Below are 25,659 nucleotides of genomic sequence, written 5' to 3'. Positions count from 1 at the left end.
TGATACCAGGTGGTTACTCAAATCCACAGAACAGATGAAGAGGACTAGAAACAGCAAATAAGAAGGTAAATGTAACAAACTCTATAAATATATACTTTGTCTCTTTTCTTTTTAAAATATTAATTAATTAATTAATTAATTTGGCTGTGCCTGGTCTTAGTTGCCACATGTTGGATCTTCTTTTAGGATCTTTTTTTAGTTGCAGCATGCAGGCTCTTAGTTGCGGCATGTGGGATCTAGTTCCCTGACCAGGGATCAAACCCGGGCCCCCTGCATTGGGAGCGCAGAGTCTTAACCACTGGACCACCAGGGTAGTCCCTGTCTCTTTTCTTTTCTCAGCTTCAATACTACACATAAAATTATATAAAGTGATAATTGTAACATTGCATGTTTGGGTTTGTAACATATATAGATGTGATATGTATAACAATAATAGCACAAAATGGGGAAGAAGGCGCGGAGCCGTATAGGAGTATAATACTTCTATATGTTGCTGGAGTTAAGTTAGTATAAATGTAAAGTAGATTCTGGTAAGTTCAGATGTATATGATAAGCCCTAGAGCAACCAGTAAGAAAACAACTTTAAAAGCAGAATAAAAAAATCATTAAAAGTATGAAATTGTTACACTAGGAAATACTTAATGCAAAAGAAAGTAGTAAGGAAGAATAGAGGAGTATAAAAGGCATGAGGTTACAGTTGACCCTTGAACAACAGGGGGCGTCAACTCCCCCACCTCTGCGGTCGAAAATCCGAGTATAATTTATAGTCAACCCTCTATATGTGCAGTTCCTCTGTATCCACAGTTCTGCATCAGCGGATTCAACCAACCAGGGATTGTGTAGTACTGTAGTATATGCATTTATTGAAAAAAAATCCACGTATAAGTGGACCCACACAGTTCAAACCCATGTTGTTCAAAGGTCAAACGTATATAGTAAACAAAACCGGAAATATCAATGAAAGTCCAACTATATCAATAATAAAATCAAAAGTGAATGGATTAAACAAGCCAATCAAAAGGCAGAGAATGTCAGTCTTGAGAAAAGAAAACAAGATCCTACTATATGCTGTCTACTAGAGGAGTCACAATTTGGATTTAACGATGCAAATACGATAAAAGTCAAAGGATGGGAAAAGATACATCATGCAAGTAGCAACCATAAGAAAGCTGGAGTGGCTATACTAATATCAGACAAAGTAGACACCAAGACAAAATCATCACTAGACACAAAGAAGGACATTTTATATTGATAAAAGAGTCACTCCATCAAGATCATATATGAAGGGTTTCCCTGGTGGCACAGTGGTTAAGAATCCGCCTGCCAATGCAGGGGACACGGGTTCAAGCCCTGGTCCTGGAAGATCCCACATGCTGCGGAACAACTAAGCCTGTGCTCCACAACTACTGAGCCTGCGCTCTAGAGGCCGTGAGCCACAACTACTGAAGCCCGCATACCTAGAGCCCGTGCTCCGCAACAGGAGAAGCCACCACAATGAGATGCCCGCGCACTGCAATGAAGAGTAGCCCCTGCTCGCCGCAACTAGAGAAAGTCCGTGTGCAGCAACAAAGACCCAATGAAGCCAAAGATAAATAAAATTAAAAAAAAATAATATATGAAGTATAAACATATACACCTACTACAGAGTCCCAAAATACATGAAGCAAAAACTGCCATAAGTGAAACAAGAAATTAGACAATTCAACAATAATAATTGAAGATTTCAATATTTCATTTCTGATAATGGATAGAAAAACTATGCAGAAGATGAAAAGGAAATAGTCTTTTTTTTCTTCCAGTTTTATTGAGATGTAATTGACATTTCTCACTGTATAAGTTTAAAGTGTACAGCATAATGATTTGACTTACATACGTCATGAAATGATGACCACAGTAAGTTTAGTGAACATCCATCGTCTCATAGAGATACAAGAATTAAGGAAATAGAAAAACAATGCTTTTTCCTTGTGATCAGAACTCTTAGGATTTACTCTCTCAACAGCTTTCATATATAACATATAGCAATGTTAATTCTATTGATCATGTTGTACATTACATCACTAGTACTTGTTTATCTTATAACTGGAAGTTTGTACCTTTTGACCACCTTCATCCAATTCCTCTTCCCCCTACCCCTTGTCTCGGGTAACCACAAATCTGATCTCTTTTTCTATGAGTTTGTTTGTTTTTGAAGTATAATTGACCTACAACACTATGTTAGTTCCCATTATACAACACAGTGATTTGATATTTCTGTATATTTCATAATGGACACCACGATAAGTCTAGTTACCATCTGTCACCATACAAAGATATTACATATCTATTGACTATATTCCCCACACTGTACATTTCATCCCTGTGACTCATTTATTTTGCAACTGGAAGTTTGTACCTCTCAATCTCCCTCACCTATTTCTCTCCTCCTCCCACCCCCATCTCCTCTGGAGACCACCTGTTTGTCCTCCGCATCCATAGCTCTATTTCTGTTTTGTTATGTTTGTTCATTGGTTTTGTTTTTTAGATTCCACATATAAGTGAAATCATACAGTATTTGTCTTTCTCTGACTTATTTGATTTAGCATAATACCTTCTAAGTCCCTTCATGTTGTCACAAATGGCAAGATTTCATTCTTTTTTATGGCTGAGTAATATTCCACTGTATATATCTTCTTTATCCATTCATCTATTGATGGGCACTTAGGTTGCTTCTATATCTTGGCTATTGTAAATAATGCTGCAGTAAACATAGGAGTGCATATAGGAAATAGAAGTGTTAAATAACACTATAAACCAACTAGAACTAATAGATATATATGTATTGCTATATACAGATATATATGTATATCTATCTATCTATCAATCAATCTATCTATCTATCTATCTCCACAAAATAAAAGCAGAATATACATTCTTCTCAAGTGCACATGGGACATTTTTCAGGATAGACTATATATTAGGCAATATCATAAGCCTCAATACATTTAAAAGAATTGAAACCATACAATGTTATCTGATGACAGTGGAGTAAAATTAGAAATTAATAACATAAAAATACTGGGAAATTCACAAACATGTGGAAATTAAACAACATATTCCTTAATAAACAATGAGCCAAAGAAATCACAAGAGTGATTACAGAATATTTTGAGATAAATGAAACTGTAGGCACAGCAAACAAAATTTATGGGATCCAACAAAGTAGTGTTTACAGGGAAATGTATAGCTGTAAACACCTACATTAAAAAAGAAGAAAGATTCGGGCTTCCCTGGTGGCGCAGTGGTTGAGAGTCCGCCTGCCGATGCAGGGGACACGGGTTCGTGCCCCGGTCCGGGAAGATCCCACATGCTGCGGAGCGGCTCGGCCGGTGAGCCATGGCCGCTGAGCCTGCGCGTCCGGAGCCTGTGCTCCGCAACGGGAGAGGCCACAACAGTGAGAGGCCCGCGTACCGCAAAAAAAAAAAAAAAAAGAAGAAAGATTCAAATCAATAACCTACCTTTCCACCTTAAGAAACTTAAGACAAACAAACAAAAGAACTAAACCCAAACCAATTAGAAGGAAATAATAAAGATTAGAGTAGAAATTAATAGAGAATAGGAAAATAATAGAGAAAATTAATGAAACAAAAAGTTGGTTCTTTGAAAAGTTCAAGAAAATTGAAAAACATTTAACTAGATTAACCAGGAAAAAAAAGAGAAGACTCAATTTACTAAAAACAGGAATGAAATAGAGGACATTACTACCAACCTTGCAGAAATAAAAAGGATTATAAATGTATACTATGAACAACTATATAACAAATTAGATAACAGACAAAATGAACAAATTGCTAGAAAGACACAAACTACCATACCTGACAGAAAAGGAAATAGAAAATTATGAATAGAACTATAATAAGCAGAGAGACTGAATTAGTAATTTTAAAACTACCCACAAGGAAAAAAACAAAACAAAACAAAACTAAGGATTTAAAGACTTTACTGGTGAATTCTACCAAATATTTAAAGAAGAATTAATAGCACTTTTTCATAAACTCTTCTAAAAACTAGAAGAGGAGGGAACACTTCCTAACTCATTTTATGAGGCCAGTATTACTTTGCCACCAAAATCAGACAAAAACATAGCAAGTAAAGAAAGCTAAAGACCAATATATCTTATGAAAACAGAAACAAAAATCCTCAACCAAATACTGGCAAACTGAATCCAGCAACATATAAAAATAATTATACACCATGACCAAGTGGGATTCATCCCAGGATTCCAAGGATGTTTTGTTTTTTTTTGTTTGTTTTTTTTTTTTCTGTGCGCGGACCTCTCACTGCTGTGGCCTCTCCCGTTGTGGAGCACAGGCTCCGGACGCGCAGGCTCAGCGGCCATGGCTCACGGGCCCAGCTGCTCCGCGGCATGTGGGATCTTCCCGGACCGGGACACGAACCCGTGTCCCCTGCGTTGGCAGGCGGACTCCCAACCACTGCGCCACCAGGGAAGCCCTCCAAGGATGTTTTAACAACCAAAAATCAATTACTGTAATGCACCATATAAATAGAATAAAGGACAAAGCTCACATGATCATCTCAATAGATGCAGAAAAGGTATTTGACGAAATTCACCATCCCTTAATGATAAAAATGCTCCATAAACTAAGAATTGAAGGAAACTTTCTCAACCTGATGAAGGACGTCTTTGAAAAAACCCACAACCAACATTATATTTAATGGTGAAAGTTTTTCTCTAAGATCAGGAGTGAAACATGGATGTCTGCTCTAGTCACTTGTATTCAACATTTTTTATTGAAATATTTTTGACATATAACATTGTGTGAATTTAAGGTATACAACATTTTGTTTTGATACATTTATATATTGTAATATGATTCTCATTGTAGGGATAGTTAGCACCTCCATCACATCATATAATTATCATTTCTTTTTTTGTGGTGGGAATAATTAAGATCTAGTCTCTTTGCAAGTTTGATAATCATAATACAATATTGTTGTCTATATTCACTACAGTGTGTATTAGATTTCCAGGATTTATTTACCTACTAGTTGCAAGTTTTTATCCCTAAACAACGTCTTTTCTATTCAACATTGTACTGGTGGTTCTAACTAGGGCTTTGGCAAGAAAAAAAAAAAAGGCATCCAGATTGGAAATGAAAAAGTAAATAATATTATCTCTATTTGCAGATAACATGATCCTGTATGTAGCAAATCCTAAGGAATACACTAAAAACCTACTAGATATAATAAATGAGTTCAGCAAGGTCATGGACACAGGACCAAAATACAAAAATCACTTGTATTTCTATATACTAGCAATGAACATATTGAAAATGAAATTAAGAAAATGATTCCAGCAGATGCAAACTATTATATATAGAATGGATAAACAACAAGGTCCTACTGTATAGCACAGGGAAATATATTCAATATCCTGTGATAAGCCATAATAAAAAAAATATAAAGAAGAATGTATATATACGTATGACCGAATCACTTTGCTGTACAGCAGAAATTAACACAACATTGTAAATCAACTATACTTCAATTTAAAAAAATGATTCCATTTACAATGGTATCAAGGAGAAAAAGGAATAAATTTACTTAGGAATAAATTTAACAAAAGATGTGCTGACTTGTACACTGAAAACTACAAAATACTGATGAAAGAAATTAAAAACCTAAAATATTAAAAATCATCCCTAAAAATCTGCTTAATGAAATATTTAAATAAATTTGAACACTTTCAAAAAAATCATCCCACATTCATGATTGGAAGACTTAATATTGCAAAGATGGCAATACTTTCCAAACTGATCTACAGATTCAACTCAATCCTTTATCAAGAACCCAGCTGGTTTTGTTGCAGAATTTGATAAGCTGATCCTAAAATTCATCTGTAACTTCAAAGGACCCAGAATAGCCAAAACGACCTTGCAAAGGAAGAACAAATTTGGAGGATTCACATTTCCTAATTTCAAAACTTTCTGCAAAGCTATAATAATCAAGACAGTGTGATCAATGGAAGAGCACTGAAAGTCCAGAAATAAACTCTTACATTTATGGTCAACTGATTGTCAACAAGGGTGCCAAGACCATTCAATCAGGAAAGAATGGTGTTTTCAACAAATGGTGCTGGGACAACTGGATATCCATGTGCAAAAGGATAAAGTTGAAACCCTACCTCCCACCATATGCAAAAATTAACTAAAAATTGATCAAAGACTTAAATGTAAGAGCTAAAATATCTTCTCAACAAAAGTGTTGAGCACAGAATACGTAGATTTTACTAAGTAGAAACATCAGGTTTCTAGACTTGCAGGAATTAGTTTCCAGCTCTCCAAAAATGTACATTCATTCACTTTGTTATCTTCAAGATACCTTTGTTAGACTAGCTGTTTGCAATCAGGTCCTTTGCACCTATAAATTCATTGTATAGGCTTATCCATGCTTAAAATGCCCATAATTTTTACTCATCACAAAGGATTCTGGTTGTCATCAAAACTTAACCCTTTTTTTCTCAGGAGAAGTGTTCTCGGGGAAAAAAAGTACAGAGGTGACTTGAAATCAAAATTGGATTCCAAATAAGTTAGAGTTTTCATAAGAAATTGAGGAAGCACTGTTTAATTTGACTGCCCTTTACTGGGTGACATTTTATTTTGAGTTCTAAAGCCATCTGATTTCCAAAATTTACATTGGCACTGTCTACTGAATATGCAGAACGATGAGCAAAGTTGATAAGATATCAACAATCTTTAGTTTTATATTTTTTGCAGCTTCACTATGATCTTAAAAGAAATCAAGAAGATGATTTGAAATTCTCCTTTTTAAATCAAAGTATCTAAAAGCTAGGAGGAACATTTTTCAGTTGCCATGATTTGACACATCATTTGATTTACTGTAGAAAGCATGATCCTTGGTAAGATCTGACAAAATCAACTCCACACTGCTAGGGGCCAACCCATCTTGTACCAAAATTTCCCCTTTTGTTCACCCACAGGACATTTTAGTTGCTATCTTGGAATGAGGAAATGTAACTTTATTCAAAGAGCAATGAAGAGAAAGAATAATGCATGTTTGTTGGTATGGTGTATCTAGGGTAAATCAGTGGCCACAAATTTCAGCTGAACATTAGTGTCTTTCTGGAAGACCCAAAGCATCTAATTGATTTATAAGCACTTATCTGTCTTATACTTCACTTGTGATATTCAATCTCCATATATGCTTACACATCCTGTTCTCTGCCATGCCCAGTCCCAAATTCTTTTCAGTTTATTGCACAGTTATGTTCTGTTTTGGTTGTTTACCTCCCTAAGCCAGTTGTATGTGCCCTTCTATCTGTCATCAAAATAACATAGTCATTTATTTAGTTTTCTTTTTGGGTGATTTCTGGGTCAAGCTGGAGTTGGTATTGTGATTGTATTCATTTTCTTTATCTGACCACTCAGAGCACAATGTTCATAATGTTAAAAATTAAAGTACCACTATCTCCATACAAATTGCAACAGTTAATCCACAGGCAAAGTCAAAGACAGAATGTTACAAATCATGACTGAAATACATGTAAATTACAAACAAAGTTGCATTCCTCTGAGTGATACAACAATGAATGATGGGCTATTGTGAACAGCGGATCATGGTTGCCAACATCAGTGGTCAGGGTTAAAGACAGCAACAGTGACTACGGATAGATAATCGATGCCATTGGACACTGAAAATATCATTGCTTTCAGCCCCTGCTTTTGGAGCCACAGTATGGGTTTGGTATCTTTCCCTCAAACATGAGCAACCATTGCTGAAAATTGATTTTTTTGCATACTGGGGAAGAGTTTCCTGGGATGCAGGACTTTCAGTGCTAAAACTGGGACAGTACCAAGGAAATCAGGATAATTGGTCACCCTATTATGTCTTTGGTAGCCTTCCAGAACACTGGAAGGGCTGTTTCTGTCAGTTTTGTCCAGCTTTTTTTTTTTTTTTGCGGTACGCGGGCCTCTCACTGCTGTGGCCTCTCCCGTTGTGGAGCACAGGCTCCGGACGCGCAGGCTCAGCGGCCATGGCTCAGGGGCCCAGCTGCTCCGCGGCAAGTGGGATTTTCCTGGACCGGGGCACGAACCTGTGTCCCCTGCATCGGCAGGCAGACTCTCAACCACTGCGCCACCAGGGAAGCCCCTGTCCAGCTTTATAGTTGCTTTTGGGGGGAGAAGATGTGTTAACTTTCTTAATTTATCATGCTGGAAATAAATCTCTCATACTATGTATACTACATATTATTTTTAGTGTGCCTCTCTTTTACTAAACTGTAAACTCCATGACAATGGGGATTTTTGCTTGTTTTGACCACTGCTGTATCTCTGGTGCTTCGCACATCATTCGTAGGCACTCAATAAATTTTTTTTTCTTTTTTTCAATAAATATTTTTTGATGAATAAATGAATTAATGACACCTGCAGGAGTGCTGGAGATTAAATTGGAAGAGGGAAAATTAAATCAGATAGCCAAGTCAGTAAACTGGTAGAGTGGTCCAGGTAGGAGATGGTAGAGACAGTGGAGATAATGAATAGTAGGCTGATTTTAGAGATAATTAGGAGTCAAAATTGCCACGATTACTGATAGAGTACAGATGAGTGGGGGGAGTGAAATAGAGGGTGGTGTCAAGGATGACTCCTTGATCTATGGCCTAAAGAACTGGGTGGATAGAGGTGCCAGTCAGTGAGTTAGCAAACAGTGGACCAGGTTTATAGGGAGAAGATCACCAGTTCTGTTTCAGACATACTGAGTTTGAGATGCTTTTGAGGTGACTAAGCAATTTCAAATAGGCAGTTGGATATATGGCCCTAGAATTCAGAGGAGAAATGTTGACTAGAGAGCTAAATGAATGTTTTGTCAGTCCCAGTGGGTGGTAAATAAAGTGGTGGGTGTGAATGATTACCAAGGAAGAGAGAGAACAGGGTCTAAGATCAAGCTGCAATTGTACTCTGCATGTGCTTAAGTTTTTCCTTGGATTAAAGAAAGGAAATCACTTGATTGTCAACTGGAGCCTAAGTTAGGATTTCAAATCATAAACGTTTTAATGATTTTGCAATGCAACAATTAGAAGAAGTTTCCAGGTTTTCTCCTACTTTTCTTTTAGGTCCCATTTTTAGAGACGAGGCATGTTTCATGGCATACTTGGTATCCATTGGTTGTGCTTTTTTAAAATTTTGGTGAAGGTTGTGCCTTTAAGTATTTCTCATGTCCTCTTGTGTGCTCAGCGCTGTGCTAGGTGCTATGGAGAATATAAGAGATACCTACCTTGTTGACTCTTGAGGAGTCTTCTAACTATTGGTAGGAAGAATTGCATATTAAAATTGGAAGAGATCTTAAAGATAATCTAGTCTGATTTCATCATGTTTTTTAGAACCTGAAAGTGTGTCCCAGAAAGATGAAGTGACTTTTCAAGTTCAACATGAAGTGATAGAGATCTGATTAGAAGCCAGGGCTCCTGATTTCTGTCTAATCAAGTTCACTACTGTTTTTCACTAAATCACTCATTCATTTAACAAACACTGAGTGTCTAAGTGTTCTAGGCACTTGTGGTAAATTATGCTACTTTTTCTTTTTTCTCCCGCTGCGGAGCACAGGCTCCGGACGCGCAGGCCCAACGGCCATGGCTCACGGGCCCAGCCACTCCGCGGCATGTGGGATCTTCCCGGACCGGGGCACGAACCCGTGTCCCCTGCATCGGCAGGCAGACTCTTAACCACTGCGCCACCAGGGAAGCCCTATGCTACTTTTTCATTAGCATTCACGTCTGGTGATTAATAGTAGCATCCATGATACCCTGGGCATTCAATAAGCAGACTTGATGGACAACTGGGTGTGGCTTACAGCTAGATCATCCACTTTCCATCTATAGCAATTTCTTCTCTTAATGCCCGAGGGAAGAGGAAGTAAGTGGTAGATTAACATATGAAGCAATTAGAGAATAACATAGTGTATACAGTGTGTAATTAATTGCTAAATTGCATTAAATGATTCTAAGTGCAACAGAGAGTTGTAGGAGCCAAGGCCCAGAATACAAGACAGCAGTCTCAGACAGGAAAACATCTTCCAACAGCAGTAACCACTGGCTCCCTGGCATGTTCCTCTGAGAAAGTTCAGCCAACATTTATGGGACAAGCACTATGCTAGGTGCAAAAGGGTAGAAAAAGGATTAGGACATGGTCTCTCCTCCTAAAGAGCTCACTGTCTAGTGGGAAAGACAGAAGTACATATAATTTCAATATAATGTGGTAAATGATGAGATCGAGGTCTGGCCAGGATGCTATGGAAGCAGAGGAGGGGAGCTTCACCCAATCAAAGGGTAATTAAAGCTTCCAGGAAGTGAAGGGCTGACACCTGAACCAGGTTTTGAAGGCTGCTAGGTCCTAGCAAGTCGAAGAAAGCTGTCAGAGGAGTTGTAGGAAGCAAGAACAGCAGAAATAAAGAAACAAAGGCCTTTTGTCTCCCTATTCCACTTATCAGAAAACCTGGAGACAGCTATAGCTACTCTTAAGTAGAACACTCCATATTGCTGCCCATAAAGCTAGCTCTTGTAGCTAATGTTTATTGAGCTCTGTGGGCCAGGAACTGTGCCAGATGCTGGATGTGGATTATCTCAAGCAATCCTCAAAAAAAAATCCTTGAGACAGGTACTTCCATCCTCCTCAGTTTACAGATGAGGAAACTAAGGCTAAAGTAACTGACAAATTAACCTGAAACTCGGATTTTTGTCCAGGCCATTTGGTTTTTGTCTCCTGGCACAGACCATATCTCATTGTGAATATTAGCTCCCCACAAATCTTACTCATATATAATTCCTCTAGTTTTTAGACTTATTATTATAATATGTGAGATTAGTGTAGACTTGTCTGATCATGTTATTTAACCAACAGCAAAAATAGGGCCAAGGAACAAAGATGCTCAAGATTACCTGGGACCCAATGGCAAAGCCAATTATAAGGACGTGACCTCACATGTCCTCACTAACATCTATGTTTAAGAATGATATTTATCAGAATGAAGTCTCTTGGGCACTCAGATGAAACTGATGACATGCCCAAGTGATAAGTTTGTTTTTTCTTGTTTTCAGCTTGATGGCTATAGGTCAGTGGTTCTCAAACTTTCGTGTCTATCACAGTCTTACCTGGGGAGCTTGCTAAAAATATAGTTGCTGGGCCCCATTTCATATCTATGCCAGAATTACTGGGGTGGGGGGCTTGGGCTGCTGTATTGTTAACAAACTCTTGAGATGATGTCATTCCATTCCAATTCCACTTCTCCCTGTTCTTCATTACAGTCTCTTTCCCATTGTCCATTTTCTACTCTCTTTTCCACTGTCCATTCTCCACACCCAGCTTCAAATTGCTAAACTAGGGAAAGACATCAACACAAAGTCTCCCGAGGCCCCCATCTCCTCACTTAGGTACTAGGGTAGCTCCGTAGGGTGGCCAACAACAACAAAAACTAAGTAAAGGGACTTCCCTGGTGGCGCAGTGGTTAAGAATCTGCCTGCCAATGCAGGGGACACGGGTTCAAGCCCTGGTCCAGCAAGATCCCACATGCCGCAGAGCAACTAATCCCATGCGCCACAACTACTGAGCCTGTGCTCTAGACCCCGCGAGCCACAGCTACTGAGCCCCTGTGCCGCGACTATTGAAGCCCACACGCCTAGAGCCCGTGCTTTCACAACAAGAGAAGCCACCGTAATGAGAAGCCTGCGCACTGCATTTAAGAGTAGCCCCTGCTCGCTGCAACTAGAGAAAACCCGCACGCAGCAACCAAGACCCAATGCAGCCTAAAATAAAATAAATTCATTTTTAAAAAAACTTAGAAAAAACAACCTAAGTAGAAGAGCATAGGCACCAAATGCTGGTAGCCTACATTAGCAGGTAGACCAAACAGATGATATGGCAGTTAAGGGATACAAAGAATAATAATAATTGTCCTTCATATTTATTGGAGCAAGAACTTTAATGTACGTCATTATCTGTCCTTGTGCCCCATAACAGCTTTGCAAGTAACAGTAATCTCATTTGACTTATGTATAAACAAAGGCTCAGAGAAGTCAAATGAATAACCCGAGGTAACTCTGCTAGTTAGTGACAGGCCAGCAATTCAAACCCAGGTCTTCTGACTCTTATGCAGCATCTCACACAAATATATAGCATTCTATCGTTTTTCACAGAAACATTTAATATACTTAATCCATCAACTTTAAAAATAAAGAATAAAAAATATAAAATGTATCCAACATACAAAACACAAGTAGACTTCAGTTCCATGTAAGTGACATTTGCTTCCTTCTGAACCAATCGTGCAAAAGTTGTCATAATTTTACAGTGGTTTATGTGATTAATTGATTAAGGTCTTTCTCCCCCACTACACCCAAATGAACCATGTCCATATTTATCTAACACATAGTAGGTGATCAATAGGTACTTAATGAATGAATGCATAATCCACTGGTGTTGATTACAGCTAGAAGGGAGTGAATTTAGGCGCTACGTGAATTTAGCCTTTGGCTTAGGCAGGAGCAGAAATGCTAGCGGTATCTTACACAAAAACACTGAAGATGGGGAAAAATTACTTTTTAGTTGCTGGATAGGATGAACTTGCTTGTACTAGACATAGTGATTTGAGCTCAAGGACAGGGCTAATCTAACCAGAGCAGATGCAGTTGCTAAATGGTTGTTTACAGGGTAGTGAAAGTCAAGAGACTGTATCAATTCTACAAAAAAAGGAATGAGGGAAGTTTCTTAATGTGTGGTCCTCAACAGATTGGTATCTGGGCAGTTTAAGAAGGTAGATTCCTGGACCCAAACCTTCAGAATCCTCCGGGGTGGTGCCAAAGAATCTGCATTTTTAACAAACTTCCAAAGTTTAAGACTGGCTGGACTGGAAGGGGGTGGGGGTCTAGGACTCTGTCTAGGGAGAAGCCTGCATTTAAAAAGAGAAGAAGGGAAACCTACAAAAGAGACTGAAATAGCAGCCAGGGAGCCAGAGTCAGAGTCCATGTTACAAGACAAGGAAGGTGAAAGTTTCAGAACAAGTAAATGGCCTAAAGTGTCAAATGTAACAGAGGCATCAAGAATGAAGACGGAGAAAAGTTGTGAAGATGGGATCCAGATTTTTCTGGATCTGGACCTGTCTTTTAAGACCCAACTCAAAACATTTCCTCCCCAGGGATGTATTTCCTGCTCCACTGGACAGAGTCCACCAAACTTTGCCGTATGTAATTCTATTATAGCATTTCACCTATTGCACTGAAATTCTGTTTTTCTTTCTCATTAGAAATACCTGTTTTTCTTTCTCATTAGACTGAGAATTCCTTGAAGGCAGGAGCTGTGTCTTACTCCTTTTCAAATGTCCAATGTCTGGCATAATACCTGGCATACAGAAAATATCTGCAAATGTCTGGCGAATGAGTGATGGGAGAGCAATGGGAGGGAAAGAACACAGCCTGGCAGTGAAGGTAGAGTCTAGCACTGAAGGTAAATGAGAGCAGGGCAATTGATGCTGCTGGAGCGGAAAATAAGTAGGGAATCAGTTCCTCCAGAGTACAGAAAAGATGTGATTAAAGCCACAGCTTTAGATTTAAAAAGCAGAAAGGACAATTCTCTCTCTGAACCTTGAAGGAAGCCAGAGAGGATGGGTGTACAAGATAAAGTAGCTTAGCTCAGATGGCCCTACTCTAAATAAGTCAGGAAGTTAAAAACTTTGCTGAGAGTGAGGTACAAAAACAAGCAGGATCTAGGGCCTGAAGCAAAAAGTGAAAGGAAAAGGAAGAGTGTTGGTGGAAGTGTGCTGGTGAATCAATAAGAGATGAAGAGATCCAGTGCTCTAGCCTCAGGCATTGTTAAGAGCACGTTATCACAATCTGACTCCTTTCTGTAGCCCTTGAAATAACAGGCTGCATCTATCAGTCATGCTAACTGGAACTGGCTACCAGACCTGGGACCTGAAACTAACTGGAGTCACCGATCTCTTCCTCTCCTGAACTCTCCCTGCACTTCCTTTCCACCGCAAATGCACGTGCTGCAGTCCATCCTCTATAGTAGCTATTTGTCTTTTCCTTGTTAGACTGTAAATAGTTGAGGGCAAAGGCTGTGTCTTATTCACTGTTGCATTGTACCTTAGCATAGTGCTTTGTACATAATAGAGGATGTCTGTACCAGGCACACACCTAATATAGCATTTATCACATCATACTGTGTTTGTTTGCTTGTCTGTCTCCCTTTTTAGACCATGAGCTCAAGGTCAGGGATTGAGTTGATCTATGTCTCTCTTGTGTTTGGAACTTAGCAGCTGTGCAGATGTTTATTCAATCAAATTTTGTTAGAAGGAATGCATGGATGAGAGAATGAATAAAAGAGAGTAAAATATGGGGATATGTGAAGAAATCTAAAAAGATGACATACTGCACAGGCACTAAATTTTGTCAATTACACAATCTTCAGTCTCATCCTGACATCAGTAAGTGTGTAAAGTTGGTGGAAAATGATGCTGGGCCTGGGGGGAGGACCTGTTTTCAAACACACTGTGAATATTTGGAATACACATTCTGGATCTTCTTATGTAAATTTCCAGCCACTCCCTTTCAAGGGTACAGGGCCTGGGTGAAAGGGCTAAGGGTGCTGCTTTATCCACCCTTATTAGGTACCTGTTCGTATGGGATACAAGGTTACATCAAACATGGTTACTGTTCCCTTGAGGATTACAATTTAATGTTGTCATTGCAGTGAAAAATAAAAAGAATGATGAAGTAGCATAGAAACAGCAGTGGATCAAAACAATGAAAATCCACTGCTTTCCCCCGCCCCCTTTTATTTTTACAGGAAAAATAGCTACTTGAAGGGCATCTTTAAAATTTCATTGGTTTGTTAGAAACCTCTTTTCTTTTCTTTTAAACCACTGGCTAGCAGTCTGTGAGCCCAGTAGAAAATAACAAAAGCTGACCCTTACATAGGGCATACTATGTGCCCAAGCGTTATTCTATGTGATTTACATATATTAACTCATTTCTCTTAACAATCCTATGAGATGGACACCACTGTGATCTCCATTTTGGATGTGCTGAAACTGAGGGACAGAGGTAATGTGCAACGTGCTCAAGGTCATAGAGCTAGAAGTGGGGGAGCTGAGATTCAAACCCACACAATCTGGCTTCATACATCAGAGGAAAGCGCTCAGTTTAGGTGTCAGGTTTACCTGTGTGAAATATGAAGAAAATCACTTATCTTTTCTGATTATGAAAAATCTCAGAATTTATACAGGGCCTGTTATACGCCAGGGACGCTAATACACGGTTTACTGGCATTATCTCATTTCTTCCTCAAAATAAACCCGTGAGATACTATTTTTATCCCCATTTTAAAGACACAAATTTAAGGCACGGAGATGAAAAATTATTCGCCCAAAGATTGAAATCCAGGCAGACTGACTCCACTACGAGCTTCTCAGTCTTTCCTGGCAGTGAAACGAGAGAACGGGGGACCTCAAAGGGATGCCACGAGAGTACAATGAAATAATGGATATGAAAAGGCCTCGGTGAACAAGTGCAAGGGATAAGGCCTACCCACTTGAATCACTGTTGAAAACTGGTTACCCGGGGCCTCTGGCCAACGGTTTCTAGTCCCAACCCAGCCCCTTCTCCGCCCAACCCACAGCGATATCTTTGAATCTCTTTCTCTATCTCCTCGGATCCTGCCCCCAAACACTTGGCTGAGCGGCGGACCGGAGAATAGAAGGTACGCGCGCGAGCAGGAGGCGGGGCCTGCCGCCCCGATCCGTACCGGGGGTGGCTTCTGCACATGCGTTGTGGCTCTACGGCTTCAGCTGCCTCCTCGCTGCAGCCAATCAGGGCCCGCGGCGCGCTCGAGACGTATTAACGCTATGTGAGTCGTTGCGTGCGAGGGGGGCGACGTAAGGGCGCTCCGCGAGCCCGTCTGTTCTCGAATGAAAGGAAACAACCTCCGGCGACAGAACCCTGCTCCCAGGCGCTGCCGGAGAACCAAGACCGAGTTCTTTCTCTTTCCCCTCATTGGCGCTTCTCCCCTGCCGTTCGCCTCTGGGCCCCGCCGGTGAGTCCCCACGGTACCTTGGGGCCCCCCATTCTCTGCCCGGCGGGAGAAGACAAGGAGGATGGCGGTGGCCAGGCCGCCGCCCCTGCCCGTTGTTAAGGGGGACTCTTGGTGGTCTCGCTTTATTGTCAGGGACCCCAGAAGCGCCGCTCATTGAAGGCGCTTGGCAGAGAGGCTGCTGAGAAAAGTGCTTCGGAGGAGCCAAGGGAGAGGTTAGGTTTAAGCCTAGACTTCGGGGGAGGGGGCGCAACATTTAAGGAGGACAAAATACCGGGAATTTTTAGCCTTTGCCATCGCTTAGGACATATTTGGGAAGGAGGGAGACTCCCAGTTTGGGAAGAGTGAGAGGAAGAATTGTTAGGATGGCAAGAAGGGTAACCATACGGAATGAGGAAAAACTCCGGGGTGGGGGGAATTAGGGGTGAAACTGAGATAGGAAACGAAGACTATTAGAGGGCGAACTCCTGGCGGGAGGAGGGTTAAAGAAAGTGGTAGGGTGATATTTTCCTGGATCCAGGAGGATTGGAAAAGGACAATTAGGGGACCCTGACTTTACGACCGAAAGGAACCTGCTAAAGTGCTTTATTGGAAGATAGTTTTGCGAGTTTATCTAGCGCTTGATTAGAGGGAGATCTTGGAGTCTAGTGTGTATTGAGGAATAAATAACGGAGAGGCTCCGGTACGTTATGTGTACCATCCTTTATTATATGGACGAGCAACACGGCATTCTTTTGAAATTTCTTCGTTTCGATATTCTGCGTGGAAGTTGAAAAATCCTTTAATTTCGAAAAACCTTTTCTTTTTATCGGCTTACTACGTAATATCAGGTCTTATTCATACAGTTCAAATTCTCTACCCTTGGGTTTGAAACAACTGGAAAATTCCTTTAGTTTCCTTTTGAATAACCGCAAAAAGCAGTGCGAAGCATGTAATAATATCGTGCAACCAAATTCAGGTGCCCTTCCGGTTCATCTCTTATTCGTTTATTTCTCTCCAGTGTAACTTTCCTGACAGAAATACTGCTTCTTGGATCATGTTTATATATTTTGATCTGTATATTTCAACTTCCTTGCGTGTGGAATTGTTTGATCTTCCGGAACTGCAGTTTTTGTTTTGTTTTGTTTTTCCGTGAAAATGGTCTTTCAGATATCAGACACTGAATGAGCTCTCGAGTTGGTTCTTGAATGCTCTCCTTGATGTTTCAGGTTATTTCCACCTTGGTGCTTTAAAGCATCTTGGAAAATCTGAAATGCACTGATTGCTTCAGCCTAACTAATCGGGTTTTTATATTTTTTCGGACATTTAAATTATGTTTCTCACGCTATTATCTTTGCCTCTTTATTTCTGCTTTATAACATTATCCATAATGCTATGTTTCTTTTAAGGAAAAGGTTTCATTGTTGGGTGGAAGCATCAAAGTTTGATCTCCGCATGCCCTGAAAAACCTTTTAGACTAAAATTAAAATGCCATATACTGTATGGATCATTATGAACCCCTTAATATTGGTCCTTGGAATGCCCTTATTCTCCTCAAGTAGAGACCACAAATGTGACAGCATTAGATAAAAATCTGCATTTTTATGATAAAGACATTTTTACTAGGAGTCATTGTTTCCATGATGTTCTCCACTTCATGTTTTACAAGGAGGCTGTAAAAAAAATTAGCAAGATATGCACAGATGCATTATTTGAATTTTAGTGGAAAAATCCATTTACTCATTGCACGTTGGGGAAAGTTTTTAATTGGTTTGGTGCACTTTTATGTGCGTTTCTGTTCACTTTATAAATTATATTTAAACTGATCACAGGAAAAATACACTAGAGTATTTTTGAATGCAAAGTAAAGTGTACCTTTTTTTCTCTTTTAGATTTTGGGGTCTTTGATACCTAGAAAAGTAGGTTCTCAAAATTAGGATGAGAAATTTATCTGTTTATAAATGGAAAGAGGCAGGATTCAATATGGGTAGAATTTTGGGGACACCATTTTCAGAATTAATTTTAAGAATAAAAAGTGATGTTCTAATCTAGGAATTTACTTTGTCTTAAGCTGTTTTTATAGCTTATGCTAAGGTTGTACAGAAATTACACATTAAGACGTCTGTATAGATTGGATTCATAATGTGCCATCCTTTCAGCTGGCCAAGGATGACCAGGAGAAATGCTGAATACATTACAGTGCTTTCAGAGTGCTTACTGTTCATTGCACAGTAGTAAAGAAAGCTAATTTAGAACTCAAGTAGCAAATTCTGGAGCTATTTATGAATTTTGATGTTTTGCATATTTAATTCTAAAGATGTTGGCAGCTACATTCTTGATAAAGCAACTGAACACATATTTGCCTGAGCAAATGCAAACACACTTCCCCTTTTGTTTCTTTTGTTTCTCTGTTATGTTCTTTTTTTTTTCTTTAATCCTAAAAGTATTTGCTGCCTGTTTTCAATCAGTTTCACGGTTTATAGCCAGTGCTATGAATACAGTACTGTTGTAAAGTATCCGATGCCATTTGGAAGAGTGAAGTATTTAAAATTGTAAATAGCCTTAAGAGTTTGTTAAACCCATCAATGCAGAGACTGTCAGGGCCTTTGAAGTTTCATTAAAGAGAAAAACCTAGATGTAAATTGCTGAGAAGACCTGTTTCTTTGTGACTTCGTGTTCAGTTTTAAGTATTTGCATTGTTACATTGTAAAGCACTGAATGGTTTGCAGCTACCACCTTGCTGGCTTCCAACTGCTCCTGTTCTTGTTGGTGAGCAAGTGCTTCTCAGAAAGAAACAGTGTAGTGTTAGTCCATTTTTTCAACATATTTTGAAAATGTTCAAATGTATGGAGGAATGGAAAGAATTTAGTAAATGTTAACACAAAAATTTGAGATTTTATTGACTGTAATGTGTGTTGTGGTAACCTGGGTCCTGAACTGCTTAGTTATGTTGATTTGGGAAACCTACACAATTCAAATAACTGATTTTACATTTGTTTATAGTCTTCTGAAGAATCCATGTTGAGATTGATGATCTAAATCTGAAACCTTCCATGTTAGAGCTTTTCTTCCCTTTTTTTGTTTGACTATACTACCTATAGTTATAATTTGACTAAATTTAAGGCTCATTCAGAAAAATTTCCCTTTCTTTATACAGTATTACTAATTAAGGTATGAAAGTTACTACATTTAGAACACGACTGTCAGTTTGTAACTTTAATAAGCATATTTTTGGAGTAAATCTCAGAGTCAGATAATACAGTTGTTTTTATAAATGATTGGTTCCTAAAGTCTACGTTTTTGAATAGACTGGTGTAAAGCTGAATGTTTTCCTTACTTGCAAAAGGAATACAATAGCAAAAACTAATAAAGATGTATACATGATTTTTTTAAACTTGAAAATAATTCAACTTTTAAAAATAAGTGTTCCAAAGTCATGGTTATGTAAATTTCTCATTTGTTGGATTATCAATATGTGAGCTTCAAGGAGTTGTGCAGTTATAGAATTCTGTTCACCCTGGATATTGTGTAGTTCTCTTATTAGTTTTTGCTCTGCTCTTAGATGTATAATTCTTTGTCTCCTTGAAGGGGCACCTAGCTAGCTATACATGAAAAATGTTTTTCATTAATTATGTCAGAAGATGACTATTTTAATATCATACACTGTTCGTGTTTTATTTATCCATGCAGAAATAGTTCTAATTATTTCACATGTCCCTTAATTTGAGAGCAGTTTGATTTTTCTCAGTACTTCATTAACTTATCTTTATGCATATGCTGTACATTTTTTAAAATTACAGAGGTTTGAATATTAATTTGTCTATACTAAATAGCTATCTTTAAATGCATATATTAAGACCTAGGTCAAATATTAAGCAATTTATATTATTGTGTAAACTGATTTTTAAAACAAAATTAACCATTTTGTTGCCCTTCTTATTCTCTGTAGCATTTCTTGAGACATAAAGTGGCATTCTAAAGGCAATTTAAAAATCATGTCAAGCTCAGTTGAACAGAAAAAAGGGCCTACAAGACAGCGCAAATGTGGCTTTTGTAAGTCAAATAGAGACAAGGAATGTGGACAGTTACTAATATCTGAAAACCAGAAGGTGGCAGCACACCATAAGTGCATGGTAAGTATGCCCGCAGCAACCAAGAGACCTGAAACCATGAGAATCTTAATAATGAATATTCCTGATTACTAAACAAAACAAAACAGCAAAACCAGTTAAACTTCTAAGAAATGGTTTCTCCCTAATGCTATGCCATTTTTACTTGAATATTTCCTTTTAAATTTAGCATCTTATTCACTGTTTCACTGTAATTTCTTTATATATGAACCTTAATTTTTTTTAAATGTAATTTATAGCTCTTTTCATCTGCTTTGGTATCATCACACTCTGATAACGAAAGTCTTGGTGGATTTTCTATTGAAGATGTCCAAAAGGAAATTAAAAGAGGCACGAAGCTGGTAAGTTGGTATTTCTGCCTCTTGAGAATAAAACTTACTTTAAGCTCATTAAGGAGGAAATTGCTTATTTTAGAGTGTATCGTGTTATTAACTGAGTGTAATTTTTTTAATTGCAGTCTTATTTTTTCCCCCAAATCAGCAAATTGCAAGGCTAGGTTTAACTTATTTGTTAATCAGTGAAAAAGGAGTGAATCAATTTGTATATTATCCATTTTTTTTCTTTTCAAAAAGAATTAAAATCTTCTTGGAGGCCATGTTGACTTACAAAACAAGCAGTTTGCTTAATTTGAATATTTCATGTGTTAAAGTCTTCACGTATATTTTGATAATTAAAATTCTGAAATGTTTTCATTTCCCCTTAATAAAGTAATTGTGATCATTACAAATGAAGATGACAGAACCCTTTCAACAGGAAAATGTTAGTAGTTGCTGCACAACGTATTTTACCATGGTTCAGCTATACAACACAGCATTTCTGACTTTGGATAACTTTTGGTGAATCTTACAGTTTTTCTGAAGCTGTGCTAAGTGTAATGTTCCTACAGTTGTCTTCACTACCAAGTAACCAGTTTGGCAAGATACTGTATTGCTCTGTTGGAGAGGTAGTGTCGTCTCTGTTGCTATTTAATACATTATGGTTTACATTGAGACAGTGTCTTCTCATTTGGTTATTTTTCTCCTCTGAACTCTTTATTGAAATTACATCTGTAAATGTACCTTCAGTAGCTACACTATCAAGTGTTTCATTATTTTAAAGATGGGTTTGGCAGAACATATATCTATGTTCTTAGGCACTAAGTAATCTCATATTTCGTAAAGAATCTAATGGGAAAGGGGGGGCTATCTTTTTTTTTTTTTTTTTTTTTTTGCGGTACGCGGGCCTCTCACTGTTGTGGCCTCTCCCGTTGCGGAGCACAGGCTCCGGACACGCAGGCTCAGCGGCCATGGCTCACGGGCCCAGCCGCTCCACGGCATGTGGGATCTTCCCGGACCGGGGCATGAACCTGTGTCGCCTGCATCAGCAGGCGGACTCTCAACCACTGCGCCACCAGGGAAGCCCGGGGGCTATCATTTTGATGTCAGGAATAATCTATTTTGAAAAGTAGTCAGTTTTCTAGTATTAGTTAAAAAAAGAAAAAGAAAAGCAATATGAAGAAGTTCAAAGATAACATTTGAGATTTGTTTTAAGGATAAATAGTCTCAAACCCTAGAATCAGTATTGGCACAAATGGGAATTCAGAGGTCAGACAGTTTTTGTTGTAGTGAGACCTTAACTGTGAAAATGTTTATATTCCCCACCCTCAAAACTGTAGATAGCAATAGAATGCTGCATTTTTTAAAAAATGTGTTTTTTTTTAATTTGGTGGTTTTAGATTTCTTCATGTTACTGTGGCTTGCTGAGTTTTGAGAACCAGAGCAGTTATGTTTTTATTTCCTAGTCCTTAAAAACAACTTTGGGTACAAAGAAAGAATACTATATACTTGAAGCTAGTTGTACTGTAACCCTTATCACCCCATTATTTATTCCTTGGCATTATGAATATTCCTGGAAAATGCATCTACATCCTGACTTGTTAGCATTTTTGTTATTTGACATGGCTTCTCTAGTCAGAACAGGAGCAGTTTTGGTCCCTGATGTTACTGTTATTAACAAATGCAGTGCCTAGTTTTATATGAAGCAGCAGCATACATCTGGCAGTATTGCTGAATTCAATGGAGATTTAATTTATTTGTACCTGTTTGTGCAGAAAGCATCAGAACTTTGTACAGATTTCACTATTATAAATGGTTTTGATTAATTTTTAATGGTATGGTGTAGGGAGTTAATTTTTTTGCCCAAGTGTAGTGAGTTATAAATAACTAAGCTTGTTCCTTGATCTAGGGAGTAGAACAGTATTGGAGGTTAAGACCACAAGCTTTAGTAACTAACTAGCTGGGTGACCCTGGGCAAGTTGATTTACTTCTCTACATCATGTTTTCTTCGCCTGCCAAAAGGAGATAACGGTAGTACTTGCCTTCCAGGGATATTGTGAGAATCAAAAAAGAGACGATACAGGATTTAGCATGGTACCTGGTACATGGTTAAGACTTGATAAATGGTAGCCCCTGTTGTAGTTATTGTTCGTAAGTAATAATAAGATCCTGCTAATATTGTTGTAGGCTAATGAAAAGGATGCTGGGCTGGGAATTCATGAGGCCTGTTTTTAAATAACTGCCATTGACACATTATATAACTTAGGACAAGTCACCAACAGTAAACGGATAACGCTGTATCACTGCTTACTAAACAGTGATGTTGCATAACTAAAGAGTGCCATAAGAGATATAAAGAGTTACCTTAGGAAAGGTGTGGGTTTTTTCTTTTTTCTTTTCTTTTTTGGCTGTGCCGCATGACTCGTGGGATCTTAGTTCCCCGACCAGGGATTGAACCTGCGCCCTTGGCAGTGAAAGCATGGAGTTTTAGCTAGTGGACCACCAGGGAATTCCCTTAGGAAAGGTGTTTTGTAGCCATTTTGAGGCTGTGGGCATCCAGCATTGAGGAATAGTGGCAGAAGGAGAGAACTTTTGAGCCAGGTATATAATTTTGCTCCCTTTCCTTCTCTTAAAATGTCAGAATTTAAATAATTTACATAGGGGCTAGGACTGGAGTAGCATTTGTATGTTTAATTTTGAAATAATTTTTAAGTCGCCTTTTAACCTTTAGTTTTGTCCCTTCCATTACATCATTTTTACGTGAAGTACTATCAAGTAACCAAAATTCCAGATTTTGGTTTTCTTATTTACTTTTCCCTTTGTAGATTTGTCTAAGCAATAAAAGGGCCATAAATCAAATAGAAAGGGAGAAAAAAAGTGAAGAGTTTCATGTAAGTAGGTAAGCTACGTGTAAACTAGATAATCAGTTTCCATAATTGACTTTTTAAGGCATTTTATCCTGTGAGTCTGCCCTGGCTCCTGTTCATCTAGATTTTAGGTGAAAAGTGGGTCATGAATTCCCGTTGAAAATAATGAAAAACAGGAGTGCTGGTCCATGGGTGCTTTTAAGACAGGTTCCAGTCTGTATCTCGTGCTGGCTCCAGAGGTTCTCACTTGCCCCAAAGAAAAGTATAAAGAGAAGAGTCTGGGGTTTGAGGTGAAAGTATATAGGCGGCCAGATGGGTCAGAGTCTTGAGAGGATGGGAATTCACAGTAGAGCAGGAAGTATGTATGGGTGGCAAGTGTGTTCTTGCTGCCATAGGCCATTTTCCAAGATTTTCATGTCAGCCACAAGGATCAGGGAGGAAAGCCATTCCGCACGAACATATTCATCTCTTTTACATCACCTTTAAGCACCAAGATGGACCAGGAGGAATTTGCCAGCCTACTAAGGTTTTTATAATTTGAGACTCTGTTTTTGCAATTAAGACAGATTTTTTTTTTCCAGAATGGTTTCTAGTTCCTCTTGAATTCATATGTGGAGACACCACATCTGTACCATCTACGCTTATTCTCCAGCCATCTAGCCAAGAAATGCAAATTTCCAAGTAAGATTATGAGTTATCGTTGCTGTTTTCATTTTGTTTAAGGAGACACTTGAGTATATTTGAAGAACGTACTCTTGCTGGATGAAACTAGGTGGTGAGACCATTAAGAGTATCTACATCGGGGGAATTCCCTGGCAGTCCAGTGGTTAGGAATCGGCACTTTCACTGCTGGGACCAGGGTTCGATCCCTGGTGAGGGAACTAAGATCCCACCAAAAAAAAAAAAAAAAAAAAAAAAGGAAAAGAAAAGAAAAGAAAAAGAGTATCCACATCAGATAGTTACTGTTAAAATTGGTACCTATGTCACATATATCACAGACTCTAGGAACAGAAGGAGTTGAGAGGCCATTTAGTTCACTTTCCTTCCCCTTAGGCAAGATTACCTAAAAGCCATGTAACATAGATTTTTTTTGTCTATCTTATTTTAAATATATCAAGAAATTGTGATTCTACCCAAGCAACCTGAAACAGGACCAGTATTATATAACACTCTTCACAGTTGCGAAATTCATCCTCCTGTATAACTCAAGTATCTCACTTAAGTTAGAGTCATTTATTCTAGGTCTGCCTCTTTCCATTAAAGGAAATATTTGGTTTTTTCTATATTAAAAATGAAAAGTCCTTCATAAACTTGATGACTATCCTCAGGTCATTCCTGAACTTTCCCTTTTTCAAACTTAATTTTACTCACATGTCTTAAGAAATCCTTTGAACATTTTTCCTGCTTTTTTCAGTAGCAGAAATAGCTAACATTTATTGAACACTTAATATGTGCTAGGAGCTGGGCTAAGTACTTTAAATACATGAACCTTTTTAATCCTTACAGTCATATTGTGAGATAGGAAGGTATTCATTCTCACTTCACAGATTAGGAAACTGAGGCTCAGAGAAGTAACCTGACTATGGTCATATAGCTAGTAAGTGGCAGAGCTGGAATTTGAATCCAGGGCCAGTTAACTCCAAAGCCAGAACTCTTAATCTCCAAAGCCAGAACTCTTACTCTCTAGGTTATACTAGACTGCCTTTTAAGCTACCTAACCAAAAATCACATTTTAAAAAATGTAATAATTAGAGCTTAGAAGTTTTCTAATAAAGATGGAAATAGTACTGAATTTAGGACATAATCAGACTCCTATTAATATATTCTGTTAATATCATTGTTTTGGGGACAAAAATCCTACATACATACTGTGTAAGAATATGCCAAGTCTCTATTGCCCTCAAGATACTTTTTGTAGCCTCTGAAAATAAAAAGACAAATTTTACATAGTGTTTAGTTTATTTACTCGGTACCAGTAGAGTGCTTGGCACCCCAAACAGGGTGTCTCATTTTGAGAGTTCATGATCTAGATATTGGGCATGCCATGAATCTGCCTACATGACAATTTATAGATATACCTTTTTATTCTGTGCGGGAGGGGTCTTGACAATTTAGGTGGTTAACACTACTTCCTAGAGATGGTAAGTTTAAAAAAAAAAAAGGATGAGTCCATGAAATAGGTTAACTATAACAGAATGGGTCATTGAGACTGGCAGTAATGGATTAGAATTGAGAAAGGTGGGATGATTACAGGGTCTTCAAACATTAGACA

The 25,659-nt window shown here is 38.4% G+C and overlaps 1 protein-coding gene across 4 annotated transcripts in view; it reads left to right on the top strand.

The window, feature by feature from the left end:
* Positions 1 to 15,936: 15,936 nt before the first annotated feature.
* Positions 15,937 to 25,659, top strand: part of PHF6 (PHD finger protein 6) — a 52,560-nt gene continuing 42,837 nt past the window's right edge. For 3 of the 4 annotated variants that reach the window (XM_089904072.1, XM_022554249.2, XM_022554248.3), the window contains exons 1-3: positions 15,937 to 16,100; positions 20,026 to 20,209; positions 20,446 to 20,547. In XM_089904072.1, the coding sequence (XP_089760198.1) occupies positions 20,072 to 20,209; positions 20,446 to 20,547 (240 nt within the window). In that variant the 5' untranslated portion in view covers positions 15,937 to 16,100; positions 20,026 to 20,071. The remainder of the gene's footprint in view (positions 16,101 to 20,025; positions 20,210 to 20,445; positions 20,548 to 25,659) is intronic. The other variant, XM_022554251.2, reaches the window with a different exon arrangement.

The sequence above is a fragment of the Delphinapterus leucas genome, chromosome X (genome assembly GCF_059928025.1).
Source record: "Delphinapterus leucas isolate spDelLeu-1000000601 "Yukka" chromosome X, BTC_Dleu_Yukka2, whole genome shotgun sequence".
NCBI lineage: Eukaryota > Metazoa > Chordata > Mammalia > Artiodactyla > Monodontidae > Delphinapterus > Delphinapterus leucas.
The sequence above is the reverse complement of the archived record's forward strand: the minus strand, read 5'-3'. Positions and strand labels throughout refer to the sequence as shown.